This window comes from Thunnus thynnus, chromosome 2, assembly GCF_963924715.1.
Source record: "Thunnus thynnus chromosome 2, fThuThy2.1, whole genome shotgun sequence".
Lineage (NCBI taxonomy): Eukaryota > Metazoa > Chordata > Actinopteri > Scombriformes > Scombridae > Thunnus > Thunnus thynnus.
Window position 1 is genome coordinate 35,221,339 of NC_089518.1, and position 15,954 is coordinate 35,237,292.

General features: G+C 39.8%; 1 protein-coding gene across 1 annotated transcript in view; it reads left to right on the forward strand.

Annotated features, from left to right (window-relative positions):
- The window catches only part of cds1 (CDP-diacylglycerol synthase (phosphatidate cytidylyltransferase) 1), a 36,750-nt gene continuing 20,796 nt past the window's right edge, over positions 1-15,954 (forward strand). The window contains exons 1-2 of the mRNA XM_067572235.1: positions 1-390; positions 15,076-15,233. Of these exons, the coding sequence (XP_067428336.1) occupies positions 322-390; positions 15,076-15,233 (227 nt within the window). The 5' untranslated portion in view covers positions 1-321. The remainder of the gene's footprint in view (positions 391-15,075; positions 15,234-15,954) is intronic.

A 15,954-nucleotide genomic window follows, 5' to 3' on the forward strand; every position in this document is an offset into this window, starting at 1 on the left:
CTTGACAGCAGGAGGAGGAGGAGGAGGAGGAGAGCGGAGCAGTGACTGCGGTCATAAACAAACACACGCAGTGCTGGAGACGTTATATCTGCGCGGCTCCATAGCACCGGCTGACTCCCAGGACCGCTGACCTTTCCGTACGGACCGAGCTTTAAATTCAAAACCGGGTTAAAATCCAGGACTTTATCTTAAAAAAAAGAAAAAGAAAAACACCTCCAGGATTTCACCCACGGCTCTCCCTGCCTCCCTCCCTCCCTCCTTCCCTCCCTCGGAGTCGGCTTATGTGACACATTAACGTCCCGGCGACGAAACGAGCGAAACATGACGGAGCTGAGGAAGCGAGGCGGAGGCGGAGGAGACCCTGACAGCACCGAGAATATCAGCGACAAGGTAAGCGGCTCCGTACCGAGCTAAAAACAAACAAACAAACAAACAAACAAAAAATAAAGACAGCAGCTCTCATGCAGGACCCCCGCCCTCAAAACAAGTTAGTCAGGTTGTTGACAGTGCAGGCTAACTAGCCAGGCTAGCCGGGTTGCCAGGTTAGCTGTGGAGGGGAGGAAGAGGAGGAGGAGGAAGGGGGGGCTATATAAGCTAGTTAGTTAGCTGCTGGCTCCGGTAATCCTGCTGCAGCAGCGGATATACACAGCCCCCGGTAACGGCTCTGTGTTTGGAAATAACGACTTTTTGTTTTCGGTTGCGACGTTGATGTGCTCATCATGGCTGGAAATGTCACATCATACTGTCATCATGACATAAGACTCATTAATGTCTAAACTGCCTCCTTCTGGCTCAGTCAGATGTGTCAGCTGGATAAACGCCGTTAAAGTTGTGTTATTATAGGTGAATGATTGTATGATAATAACATACAGAAGGCTTTGAGGGCCTCTTTGGTTGTTGTTTAAGTATTAAAGGACAGGTTCACAATTTTTCAAGTCTGTCTTAAAACAACAGTCAGGAGCCTAAATGAATATTGAAACATGTTTTTCTTGCATTCCTCCTGTTCATACTGACCATTAGAAGATCCCTTCATAATGCACTTACAATGTAAGTGATGGGAGACAAAAATCCACAGTCCTCCTTCTGTGCAAAAATGTATTTAAAAGTTTATCTGAAGCTGATATGAAGCTGTCCAAAGGAGTCAAATCAAGTAGATATCTTTCAAAATTACAGTCTTTTTAGTGCTAAAGTCCCTCTTTTTGTTACTATTCTTCCACCGCAGCTCAAACACTGTCCATGGAAACACAAAGAGGGAATTTGATGCTAAAAAGACTGTAAATATGGCAGATATCAACTTGATATGACTAACTCAGACTGCTGAAACTTTTTAATATCCAGTATGAACAGGAGGAATCATTACAGAGAGGAAAACCTCTTTCACTGTTCATTTGAGCAACTGACGGTTGTTTTTAAGACACACTTGAAAAACTGTCAACCTGTCCTTAAAACGTCTGCTTAATGGGAAAGATAAACTCCACCGTGCAGAGCGCTTGAACCCTGTGCCATTTTGTAGCATGTCCACTTGATTTATAGTGTTGCTTGTTGTTTACAGAGTGAGCATTATGATGAAGCAACCTTCATCATAATGCAAGACAAGATGCTAAATAAGGATCACCACGCACTCAAATACCTGACATCACTTGACACCTTTATGTCAGCGTTTTATTAGTTTTCCTGTCCGCACCAGAGCACCTGACGAGGCAAGAACAGTTTTAAAAGTTTTGTTTTCGGTGATGGATAGAAGATGCACGTTCAAATATATTCACAGCAATGCAGATGTAGTATAATACATGACTTGACAGCCTCTTTGTAGAGCCAAATTAAGTTTATGGATCTGAGCTGCAACGTATAGACGATTCATCAGTGAGGTGATCGACAGAAAATGAATCAGCACCAGCACCTATTTTAATTATTGATTAGACCTTTCAAAGTGAAAATGTTAAACATTCTCTGGTTCCAGCTTCTAATTTGATGATTTGCTGCGTTTCTTCAACATATAAAACAGTCAGTTGAACATTTTTACGTTCTGGACTGTTGGTCAAAGCCTCACCGTGGCCTCTAAGAAACTAATTGACAATGAAAACAATCATTAAGTACAGTCTCTTATAGATAGTAGTTGTTAAGTCATCTGTTAGTTTAAATCCTGTCTACTATAAGGTAAGTAGATTGCTTCATGTTACTACTTCTTGTGCAGTAACACACAACGGGGAGCCGTCCAGGTTCTGACAGTCAGGGTTTGGAGTTTAATTCCCTCCTGCATCCACTTGTGCTAAAAACAGACTCACTCGTAGAACTGAAATACATTGACGACCACATGACATGTACAGTACATCTATATCTATCTACAGGGTGTGATTTGCCGGTCGTGGTGGTGTTGGGAGGGGGGGGGTAGTGGGGGTTTCCCGCCCTTTGGTCTTTATATCCCTGCCTCTGCTGAGTTATTTTTATCCCCGGTGGGGACAAAAATTTATCCCCCTCATAGTGATTTATGCTGCTTCACCCATAGACCATATGATATCTAAAATAAAAAAAATAGGCTATTTAAAGATAATCTAAGTAAAGCGCTGCAACGTGAGAACAGTCATCAGCGCAAACAACATTAAAATCAGAAACGGACTTTCACTGTCAGCACTCGTGTGATAGAAGAGATGACACGGCGTTTAGGTTACGCGGTAAACGGAGCAGGGGTCGCAGGGATGTGGGGGGACACGCCTCCACAGGAAAGCATAAAAAGAAGACTGAAGCAGACCGTTTTCTTAGTCTGCAGCCTGTTTATTTTTATGATGACGGCATGTTGTGATTATTTTCTATTCAGTATTGAAGTTTGCCGCACATTGAGCTGAATTAAACAGTGACTTGCAAGAATGACTTTAAGTGTAATTGGAACGTCTGGCCGAGTGGCGCTATCCACAGTACTGAAAAGAGCGTTGGGAGATTTAATTCTGGCTTTTTAAATTAGCATTTAACTTTTTTGTTTTGTTGTGTATGATCACATCTATGTGTCCAGATGAAGAAAGGACAAGATGTGAACATAATATCACATCCTTGACAGTGAAAATATTGCGCTATTTGATAAATTAAATTAAAAAAAAAGATTCAAACATTCCTGCAAATGCAGTTACTAAATCAGGACATATGATGACAGATATTGTGATATATTATGATGCACTTTCCTGCAAGATCAGTATCAAGATGCTTTTTGTCGTGATACTGATTTAAACTCTGATCTGTTGTTTGCAGGCAGATCAAACTTTTTACAGTCGCTCCTCCGCTGTCGTCCTTCTGTTTGTGAAACTCTTCTCTGTTTGTTAACCTTTTATAAGCATTAACAGCAAGCTCAAATGAATCTCTCCTCACAACCTGAAATATTAATGGACCGTGTTAATGCTTTGAGATCAAGATTTCCTGTGTGAAGTTATTTTTATTCTCTGTATAGGTTGGCTAATTGCCACTTAGCCAGAAGTCGACTTTGGCTTTAGCAACCTTTGGAAATATGTGGATGTTTTTTCAAAGTTAACTTCTGTTTTTTGTTAAGGTTGATCATGTTTGAAGCATTTTATTTAAAACCTTGAGAATTTACTCCTTTTAGTTTGGTTGTTTAGGCAGGTTTGAGTCTTTGGCTTCTAAGAGAAATGTTGTACAGTCACAGAAAATAACCATAAGAGTATTTGGGTAAAAGGAGATGAACACAGACTCACAGGAAGGAATTCTTCAGACTCAGAAATCCAAGAACAGTAAATGTCATAAAGATATTTCTTCATGTTTATGTAACTGAATTAATAATCAGAATGGTGAATTATACCAAACAGCATAAACATGACCATCATGTTGAGCCAAACTTACAGGAACTAGAATCTGACTCTAGGCTGTAATTCATTAGCTACTCTTGAGTTCATGTGACTTTGTGTTACAAGCTCTGATTGTCTTGTAATTAGACAGTATGAGTCTGAATTTACCACATACAAAAACTTCAGCAACTTAAATGTTTGCACTATGTCATCAGAAGGAACAAACTGTACCGTAGGTGTAATCTACCGTGTTGGGAAACATTTAAGTGTTGTAATTGACCCAGTGATATCCTCTTCTTCTTTCTGAAAGCATAAAAGATATGTCACAGAGCGAGAAATAAACCCATCAGTCAAAATGATGGCAAAGAAAAACTTTGTTCTCAGCAAGAATCTGGCTACCAGCGCGGAGCTGACAGAGTTTAAACAGGGATGAGTCAGCCCTATCTGTGTCTTATTTTGGAGGTTAAAGGATCATTTTGTTGTGTCACACATCCTGCAGCAACACCCAAACAGATTGTCTTCACATGAGACATACTTTATATAAGTGTTTTTGGTTGGAACATTCCACACACAGTCACACAAACGTGCATATATACTCATAAACCCCCTGTCTGTTATCTCCAAGGACAATATTTACTTTCACTAATTAGCCAGTCACACACACACACACACACACAAACCCAGCACGATTCACATATTGACCCAGAGCTCTTCATGCTGCTGCTCTCCCTTCATGGTGCTGCATGTTGCCGGGACAGTTAGCGGCTGCTCAAGACTCCTCATGACAGTTGACCTTGGTGGGCTGTCTGCTGGCTGGTCGTCTGTCCCTGAAGCCACCAGTAGCAGCAGCAGTAGCAGCAGTGGCGGCGGCGGTGGTGGTGGTGGCGGTGGTGGCAGCAGGCTGTTTAACGCTCTGCTGGTCACAGCTTCACTCTGCAGAGCCCTCGTTAGAAATGTCACCGGACAGCAGAGAAGTCTTTACAGCTTCGTGTTGTGGTTCTGCATTCAGATTAGGGCTGCGACTAACGATTATTAATCATTTGATCTATAAAACATCAGAAAACATTGAAGAATGCCCATCACGATTTCAGAAAACCTAATGTAAAGTCTTGAAATGTCTTGTTTTGTCCGACCAACAGTCCAAACTATTCAATTCCTATAATGGAAGACCAAGAAAAGAGCCAACTTGTCACATTTGAGAAGCTAGAACCATCAACTGTTTGGTATTTTTGCTTGAAATATTACTTAAATGATGATGGATTATCAAAATAGTTCTTGATTCATTTAGTGTCGATCAACTGATCGTTGCAGCTGTAATGGAGATAACCTCATTTATTTGGTGTTAGCTTTGAAGGGTGTTGCTAATAGGGTTAGCAGGTCTGTTTGTCTTTTCAGTTCCAAATATTTTGGTACCAGGTGACATTGCTGTATACTAACTAGGGAAATGACGTTGTCCCCATTCATAATCCTGCCTATAAAGCTCATATTGGCTCGGTTGTTTTTTCAACTTGGTGAAACGGCTACAACACTAAACCGCTAACATAGCAAACAAACATTCTGTTACCTTGCTAACTTGCTAGTCTTCTAAATGCTAGCATGACACCATGCTAATTTTACAAGTGTTAGTGTAGCTGAATGTTACATGCGCAACAATAGTGTTAACTGCACAAAGGTTAACATGCTAACAGTAGCATAACAGCGTGCTAAATGTCACAACTGTGTGAACTGTTAGTAGCATGTTATACATTAATGATGAGCATTACAGTCTCACAGGGTCAGTGGTGTGGATACAGACTTTTTTTGCTAGTGTCTCCAGCAGAATGACCCTTTTCACTTTGTACCGTTGTTGAGTAGAAAAAACAGAGCTGCTGAAAGTTGCCCCTAGCAGCAGTGCTACTTCAGGTCAATGTTTGTTGCTGATTAGCCTAATTCCCTGCAGCATGAGTGAGCCCATGTAGGCTACAGCTTACACAGTGATCTGTGACCACAGCCAGGCACTACTGCTGCTGCTTTCGACTGGTCTCCACCTTACAGGTCTGCTGAAGATACTGCCATGTTCTCCTCCTTCATAGCATTTTATCACTGCTATTGAGCCTTCCAGGCTAAAATAAGCTATCTGTCTTCTTTGCGCATTGCTGGTCGTTATATTCTTTATAAATATCCCAACTGTAATATTATCCCAGATAAAATTTCAGAAATACAAATGTTCAATGACAGTTAAATTAAAAACTAAATAGGAATGAAACAATTTGCAAGTAATCAAAGTTTTAGCTCCAATCCCAGTAGGTTCTCTGGGTGGTGGCTTGTTCCAGCAACACTATTTACTAATAAGTCTGTTGCCATTATTTCGAAGGTTTGATTGTGACAGTTTCCCTGTAAATAGGACGCATTTCAAATGGAACCTTTACCTTAAAAAGTAAGCCAAATGCTGGCAACTCTTAGTGTGGCTGGCAAATCTTTTAATTCTACCAGTTACATGAGATCCTGTTGTATTTTTATACTTTAGTGGTAAACTTCAGTGAGCTTTTGGTGATTTTGGTCACCACGCTGGTGGTTAAAAAGTCCAACTCGTGAGCAATCATCATGAAGTAAAAAATTATTTTTTTCCCACTCTCTCTGAAGTCAAATTTGTCTCCTAATCGGCTGTTTTAAGTCTGTCTGTGCTACAGACTGCACTGTTTGTATGTTCTTATCGTCGGTTGTGCTCTTGGCATTCTGGGATAGCCACACACATCCCTAGTCAAACACACACACACTTAGACACACACCAGAGAAGGAAATAACATTTTATCTGCAGGGCACAGTGGCTGCAGTGTTTCCTCTATATGCTTCCAACAGTGGCGCAGTGCTGCTGCTAAATGATGAACGCCACTGCTGAAATTTCACACTGTACATAATATTAATGACAAACATAAACAACGTGCACTTTCTCCGCTTTGAGCAGCTGACTGGAGCAAGTGGTGAGCGAAGGGAAACTGGTGTAATTTATGCAGCCTCTCTGTCCTCTCCTCTGCTCTCTGTGTCTGTGTTTGACCGAGGGCAGGACTCAGCTCCTCCACCACACACACACAAACACATAAACACACACACACATAGCAGACAGCAGAGCTGAGAGGCAGCGATGGAGACAGTGAACCAAGTGAAGTTAAAAATAAAGATTTACTCAAGTAAACAACGACGCTTGTTACTGTAAGTGCAATAAAACCTTCATGATTTAAAAAGTCAATAAGAGTTATTTATCAAACCACCTGCTTTGCCTGCAGTCTCCCATCAACCACCAGTATGTTTTACTCAACCACACCATGTTGGTCAGGGTTCGAAATTAACACCCGCCAAGTGCTAAATGTGGGTAGATTTTCCGTTTGGCGAGTAAATTTCAGAAAGCTATCTGATACACTGGTGGGTACATGTTTGTACCAAAATAGTCATGTAATAAAATATCTGGCATGATGACTCAGAGGAAATTATTCATGTTTGTCCCTATACAGCATAGACACGTGCACCATATATGTGTTTTATGTGCATCTAAACAGTGCCACGAAACTGTAGGAGTGCTTGAGACAGTCTGAGGCGAAGGAGCGCCAGTCACAGATCGTCTCGAGTGCTCCTTGTTTGGTGGCGCTGTTTACCATACGAGACATCAGCTAATCAGCTCTCTGCTAAACTATCACTTGCTGCTGGTCTGCTGCTAGCTACAATATTCAACATAATACTTTATTATCTCAACGAAATGTGTTGAAACAAATGTATATGTGACACAAAATCGCAATTTATTATTTTGGCTGGTAAAAAATATGCTTGGCTGGTGGCAGTCCTGTTGGCAGGTGAGTCAAAAAGTTAAATTTGGACACTGGCGCTTATTAAGCTAATAGCAAAGTGTTAAAGGGAAAATTCACCTCTGTCAATATGATAATTTCTTAAAATGAGGTCACCTATGTAGTTGAAATGTGGAGTTATTTTTGAAATTGATGCCCTATGACCAGAGAAAACTGAGAAAAAGGCTTCTCTATACCACTCTTAAGGGGGAATCCTACAACAACCAGAATGCATTGTGCATGTCCTGTCCAATCAGGCTGAGCCGGGGCTAGCTCAGAGGCTAGCGGAGCGTTGGCCCCAGCACAACCGGAGTGAAGCACAGCCAGTTAGCCTCCGCTAGCCTCCCAGCTAGCCCTGGCTCTCCGTTTGGATCCGACCGGAGCAGCGAGCCCCGGTTTGTTAATCAGGTTAAAGTGGGAAGAAGCAGCAAGTCTGTCGGGCAGCTGAGTGAAATGCAGCCTCAAGTGTAGGAAACACCGGGACCGTCAGGATGTAATAGTCCGTGGAGGTGCTGCGGTGTTCGGCTGCACAGATAGGAAACACTTCAGCTGACAGGATGTACCACTCTGTTTGAAAAAACCTTTTCTTCTTCTTCTTCTTTTTGGTTTATAACAGCAGTTGGCAACCGGCGTATTAGGTGCATTACAGCCACCCTCTGCTCTGGACTGTGGACCAAAGATTAAATCCTACACATCAATCCTGTCTGTCTAATAAACTCAAAGAAAACTACTGCTGCACCCACTTGGCGGGTTCATTGAAGTTTTAATGCTGAGCTCCTGAACTCTGGTCTTCCTGAGTTCCTCCCTCATATATTGTCTTTCTTGATCATTAGTACAATATATGATTGCATGTGTAATAGTAATAATCGACATTGGCAACCTGCGAAAATGAGTCAAAAAGTAATCTTGTTAAATAATCGTGATCTCAATATTAACCAAAATAATTGTGATTATGACTTTTGCCATAATCAAGCAGCCCTAGTAAAATGTGAAATTTCTATTACAAAAGTTTTAAAGCCTCATAATAATTTATGAATGATAAGTTGTAATTAGTGTCACTTAATTCAACTATGAAATTACTTATTTTGCTGCTGCTGCTTTTCAGCCATTAGAAGTTACAAGAAATATTCTGCCTTATAAATCTGTGAAAGACGATTTTTTGTTCATTTGGTTCCACTTGCATTCACTCCTCAATATAATTTTTCATAGAGGATTCTCTTCATCTGGCATGAAAAACAAAATCTGAAACAAGATACTTGGTTTAAAGCAGCTGTAAATTTTGAGCCCCTTTTATCAAACGTAACAGTGATTCTTTTGTTCGTAGTTCAACAGCTACATTTCCCATGAGCCTTTGATGGCCTCCTGTGGCTAAGACTGAGACTTAACAAAATAATAGTTGTTTTGTCTTTGTTAAATGAAATGAGTTGCAGAGATTATATCAGTGGGTGCAGTAGTAACTAATGAGCTTAGAATATGGACAGAAAAAAACTGTTTTGTATTTCAGATTTGCAGAAAGACAAATAAGAGAAACGCTCTTTGGTAAAAATGGATTGAGGAATGAATTTCTTAATTGTTACTTCGTTGTTTGGTGTATCAGAGTAAATGGAACTAATCTGAAGTTACGATTGTGGACAGAAGTACGGCTGCAGTTTATTACTTTCATTATCGATTGAGGCTAAAGTCTTCAAATTGCTTTTTTTTGTTAAACCAGCAGCCCCAAACTCAAAGATTTTCAGTTTACTATCATAGAAGTTGAAGAAGATCTCTGAATTTTTGCTCAAGATCAATTGATTTACAAATATTTGCCAATTAATTTCACTAATTGGATAATCAACTAATCATTTCAGCTCTAAATGGAAGTTTAGTCGTTTTAGTGGCTGTTCAGACTGAAAACAACCCTGAGTTAAAACAACTCGAGGAGCTATGCTAGTGGGGGCGTTTTTGGCTTCGGGTACCAGTAAGATGAACACAGTCTCAGTGTGGGTGCAGCTTGAGCAGCTCGTCACCTGTCTTGTCTGATCCCCTCCTCCCTACCTCTTCCTCCCCCCTCTCTGCAGAGAAGGCATTAATAGCTGAGAGGAGGAGGAGGAGGAGTAGGAGGAGGAGGAGGACAAAGACGACAGGGGAGGTGAGCTGAGCTGCAAGGACAGTCATACTGCTGCTGCTGCCTCTCTGCTTTACAGGCTGTAGAAAAACATTTACGTACGGTAGACGGCGACATGGTTTTTTGCTTTCTAATGAGTGTTTTCTTTTTATATTTACCGATGATGATTACTGGCACTCAGGGGACCAGGATTTGTTTGACCCTATAGCATAACTTGGATCGTTATCACACAGATTTGCTGCATTGTTTGAGGTGTTTGACTGTGCAGTGATTACACAGTGGTTAGCTAAAAGATTAACACTGTTTGACAGTTTAATCAAGAAGCTTGAGTACATTCCCCCCAGATTAAGCCATAATACTGTAGCCCTGCATGCAACGCATTTGTGTGTTTGCAGTGATGCACAAACCAAAACTTAGGTTTCATGCAAGAGAAACAGTTATTGAACTATGAATTCTGCAACATTATCATCATGAGAGGTATATTCCTTGTAAATACTTGGTAAAGCAATGATAGGGGTTGTTGGTTTCAGTGGATACCCTGAAGTATTCTGGAATAACTAACCTCTTGAAAAGGTACTGAGTCCGTTAGTAGCCATCATGCTTGGAGTACATGTTTTACAAACTGTTGCATATTATGAACACATCATTACATGGCTACATGCATTGCTATTTTAGAGAGCTGATGCAACCAAACTCTCTTGCAAACTTTGGTGATGTAAAACTTGATGACTCATACTGATCCTTTGCAGTTTACTTATTGAAAGCAGGAAGTTGATTATTATAAAACAGATGTTGATTGTTACACCGAACCATGAAAATGAAGCAAGAAGCATAAATACTAGTGCTGAAGGATTTGAGGAGCTATACTGCAATTTAAATTGAGATTATCCTTTATAGATTAATCTCCTGGTCTATACTGGTGATCTGCAAGACATTTCTTTTACTAAGCAGCATCACAAACTTGGAAAATAAAACAAATTACATAAAATAACACACTTACTTGTTAAGGTCCTTGTAGTTTTTTTGTTTGTTTACTTTAAACCAGTCAGTTGGAGGAAATTTAAATGACAAGTAAAGCTCATTTTCTACAATAAACACCATTTAAGCTCTCTGATTCAGTTTGTTTAATCTAAACTATGTTTTTATATAACTTATTTTTTAGTGTTTTATGATGTTTATTTTTGTTTTTTATTTTCTTTGTTAATTCCTTCTTTTTTCTGTAAAGCACTTTGTAACTTTAAGAAAGTTCTATATAAATATAAATGTATAAACTCACTTTTTCTTAGAGATAAAACAATTAATCAATTAGTCAATGGAAAGAAAAATAATTGGCAACGATTTTAATAATCGATTAATCTGTGTCAGTGATTTTTTTTTCCCTCTGGTTCCTGCTGTCCAACTATGAAGATTTTCAGCTTTTCCCTGTTTTTATATCGTTATAAATGGAAAATCTTTGGCTTTTGGACTGTTGGTCAAACAAAACAAGATATTTGAAGACGTTATTTTGGGCTCTGGGAAATTAATGGACTGTTTTTCCATTACTTTTAATCAATTAATCAAAAAAATAATTAGTATTTTAATAGATAATGAAAATAATCATTAGTTGCAGCCCTACTTGTTCCGCAGTGGCAGATTGTGAAATACTTGACCCATCTGTATGGCTTTACTGTTATTAGAGTGCAATGGTAAAATAGACAAACTAGCTAACCTGCTACAACTAAAACTTAACAGCGTTTAGTTTTGGAGAGTATTGATCCATCTTATTTTCTCTTCAGCGTGCCTGTGAAGTCACTGTTTTGACCAGTAGTGTATTTTTCTTTCCCTTTTCAGTCAAGATATGTAAGTTACCATATAGGACCATGTAACTTTCCACTGTTTCATTCCGCAGGCGTCAATGTTTCCTCATTAAAACCTGAGTAGAAATCTGCAATTACACACCTCTTCCCTCCTTGAACTCAAACACTAACTCGAGTGACCCCCCTCTGACTCAACCTCAACCTGCTCCCACTCACAGCATTTTTCCAAGCTAATTACGTCTGGCCAAGATTGGCGACCTTATTTCTAAATGAAAAGCTCTCTGATTTCACCCTGATGCCCCCGCACCAACCGTATTTAGCAGCGTTTGAGTAAAAGCTACCATGAAAGGCAAAAAACGTCAAAGAGCATCAGCGAACCTCTCAAGTGCAAAAGGAAAACTAATCTCCCACAATGTGTGTGTGTGTGTGAGAGCTCAGGAAGAATTTTCACTTGGATTTAAAAATAACCTATTTTGGGTTGAAAAAGCATCTCCGCTTGCCTCTGTGTTACACGACAGACCGTTATTGTCGTTAACCCAAGAAGAAAAGTGTCGGTCTTTAAATTCTAGGATGTCACTTCACTTACTTATTAATGATGCTAGACTGTCTGAGACCATGTGCACACCAGTCTTGCTAAATCTGAAGATACACCATGTTCTCTCAGTTTTGGCCTTCCTTTCATCCACGCTGAGCCAGCGTTGTCAAAAAAACAAGATGCTGATAAATCATTTTCACAAATACGGCATATGTTTCTCAGCAAGGAGCAGCAAGAAAGACGCCAACTTTCTGTTGCCTCCACATCTCGTTGTGACTTTTTTATGTTGTCTGTCTGTTGACAAGTCATGCTGTATATTTTTGTTTCTGTTATCAGATGACTGCACAGATATAGAAGAGTGATTTGAATGACAAATTTCTGTGCTTAATGGATTTGGCTGGCGGTTTTCTATATTTTTCTTATCGTCAATAAATCTCATGTGCAGAGCCAAACAACAATGGATGGATCCTACTTACAAGTACTGTGTGTGTATCAAAGCTAGCTTGTTGTGCTACATATCACAACCTCTAGACTAAATACTGAACTTCTTTGAGAAATTTACATTGTAGTACGAAGAATCATTGTAAACAGAACTGTGTTCCATAACCCTAACCCTAATACCCTAACCCTAACCTTAACCCCCTAACCTCCTAACCCTAACCCCCTAACCCCCTAACCCCCTAACCTCCTAACCCTAACCCCCTAACCCCCTAACCTCCTAACCCTAACCCCCTAACCCTAATACCCTAACCCTAACCTCCTAACCCTAACCCTAACCTCCTAACCATAACCCCCTAACCCTAACCCCCTAACCCTTACCCTAACCCTGACCCTCACCCTAACCCCCTAACCCCCTAACCCTAGCCCTAGCCCTAATCCCCTAACCCTAATCCTAACCGTAACCCTAACCCTAGGCCTCTGCTTTACACAGAACTACTCTCCGGAGGCTGAAAACATGATCGCTGTTATTACTCTTTGAAGCCGTTTTCTAAACAAACTTATCATGACCAAACTCTCCATGATGAAGGAACATGTCACCCAGTGAACCGCTGTGGATCACTGATGTGTTTTTAACAGTTTTTGGACGATAACGGAGGTCTACGGCACCAAGAAATAAGATATGTCAGACTTTCGACACACACACAATACTTGTAAGTAGATTAACAATCGACTCTGCACATGAGATTTGTTAAGAATAAGAAAAATATATAAAATCAGCAGACTTATCCTTTAAGCACAGGATAGCAGGTAGTATTTATGATTTCAGATCAAGTTATTTTTTTTACACTTAGGGCTATTTATTTGTAATCTTTATTTAAACACTCCAGGATTTTTTCCACAGTTCATTTGAATTTTAGAAAACAAGTATCTAATCCAATTTGTAGTTCAAGTACTTGTGGGACTTGAGTGAATAATCAGCAGCTTGTTTGCATTTTCTCCCCAGTTTTTCTCTCTACTTTCTAGAACGAGACGCATTTATAGGATCTTGTTTACTGTACTGTGGTGAATAGTGTCTCTTTGGAGCAGAAAAACAACAACTTTTGAATGCGTGAGAAACATAAAAATTTATGTTGGAACAAAATTATGCAACAGTAAAAGAACAGAAAGTGAAAAAATTTAAATGTAATTAAACCAGAATGTGATTTAGTCTGCTAATAGGACATATTTTGCAAATACAAAGAGAAGGAGACACAACAAATGTGATATACAGGTTTATATAAAGTGATCACACTGCTCACTGTTCAATGTTACATTCAAGAAAACGTGTGTGTGTGTGTGTGTGTGTGTTATCTACACATGAAGACAACACAGACATGTTTTCTGAGACAAAGACGCTGTGTCTGTTTGACCGGGTTAAACTCCAGATTAAAGATTCATCAACACCAATAAAATGTTTGCCTCCCGGGCAGCAGCCTGCTAACCTGTCGACACCAGGTGTAGACTTTCAGCTCGGTCGTGCTCGGCCAGTAATCCCGCAGCTTCCCCGGTGAGAGTGTGATGAATCAAACTTTCCCCTTTTATGGATATTTTGAGTTGGTTGAGAATTTTGCTCGGTTTAAAAAATGTTGTAATCTTTGGATTCATATTGCTCAGAAAACATCAAAAGATTCAAATATATCTCACTTCAGATGTCAACATCTGAGTATGGTCAGAAAAATAAAATACTTAAAAGAAGGCTTTCAAGAATTTTATAGCAATAATTCTAAACATATAATACAAGCAGTTGTAATTTCATTAAATGATGGAAAGGAAAATAAGAAAATATATTTATAATCAATGTTTGAACAGCTACATTTAATAAAAATAGAACCAGATGGAAAAAAGAGGATAAAAATGTGTTTTTTGTGACATTTCATGCAAAAGCTTTAATTTTGTAAAGTAATTTGAACATATTTTGTCCACATTACTTCTGATTTAAGAGGTAATTCGTCTATATGTTCATGAAATGGAAAATTATTTAAAATTAATTCATTCATTTCAACCGTCCATCAAAGTCCTAATGTAGTAGATATAAACGTTGGAATGAAGGCACTCGCTGTCTGAAGGTTTTTAATTCCTGGAGGCTGTCTGTGATTTAAAAGAGGAAACCTGTTACTCATAAAAAACAAACACACACACACACACACACACACACACACACACACACACACACACACACCTCCACATTCACTTACAGACCTACTTGAATCCCAGCCAAGCTCAGAGGACACATGCACCAGTTATTCAGTCTCCTCTCCCTGCCAGATGAGAGTCTAAACTCTGGCCTAGTTAAACCACCTCCTGCCTGCTCCTGTGTGCCTCCTCTAGGTTTAGACTGAATACCATTTGACTACCTCAACATTTACTTATCGTTTGCATCTCAGGAGCTCACGGCGCTCTGCCTCTGCACTTTTTTTTTCATAGGATGATGATGCTTACATTTTTTTCCTTTTCTGTTATCGCCTTGTATACACTGCTCTGTTATTATGTGTTAGGTCAACACTCACTATCTTAAGTCAGTATTTGAATATCTGCATGTGCCTGTGTTTCCTGTCAGGAGGCCGACGGTGATGACAGGCTGGGCCTACCGGTCGACCCAGAGGCAGAATGTGATGGTGACTCCAAAGCAGACACTCCAGATGTTCCTCTCTCCTCAGCAGACACAGACAACACTCCACAATGCCTGAACAAAGCTCTGGAGGGTCTGCCGCCCAGGTACACGCTGCTCAAACACAAATATATACACAAAAAAAATGGATGCAAACAACTTGAGTTTGTTCCTGAGGTGCATACTAGAGTTGTCACCACTTAGACATTTTACAGGAATTACTTTGAAGCTTGATCCGACCACTCTCCTGTGTGGCAGGATCAATGAACATTTAGCACTTAGCCTTACTAATCTAAGATTATATGTTCACATGGGAGTCTATTTTAGCTCGGCAGGCTCTCTCCCAGGTGGTGGTAAACCAGCGAAGACCAGTTAACTGTGGTCTGCTGCTTAACGTGTGAATCATTATGTTCTGACAAGGAAACAGAGTCTTAAATAAGAGTAAATCTATACATTACATTGATTAAAATAACAGAAACTTTGAGTAAATCAGGATTAGATTTACATGCATCTGTGCTAGTCTGCATATAGTTCCTGCTCGATTTCACAGCCACCTGCAACAGGAAGTGGGACAAGCATAAAATCTCTCAGATTTCTCAGATTACAAGCATTGGATTAAATAGGAGGAGAAGGAGAATGCAAGTATTGGATTAAATAGGAGGAGGAGAATGCAAGTATTGGATTAAATAGGATTAAATGCAAACTTCAGCCACAGCTCTCAGGTTCCTGGTTTTGCAAAAATGCAAATGGGGGCCTAAAATATGCGGGTCAGATGATTTATGGGTTTTACATACAGGGAACCAAATAAGCCTGAGGACTTATTTAAGT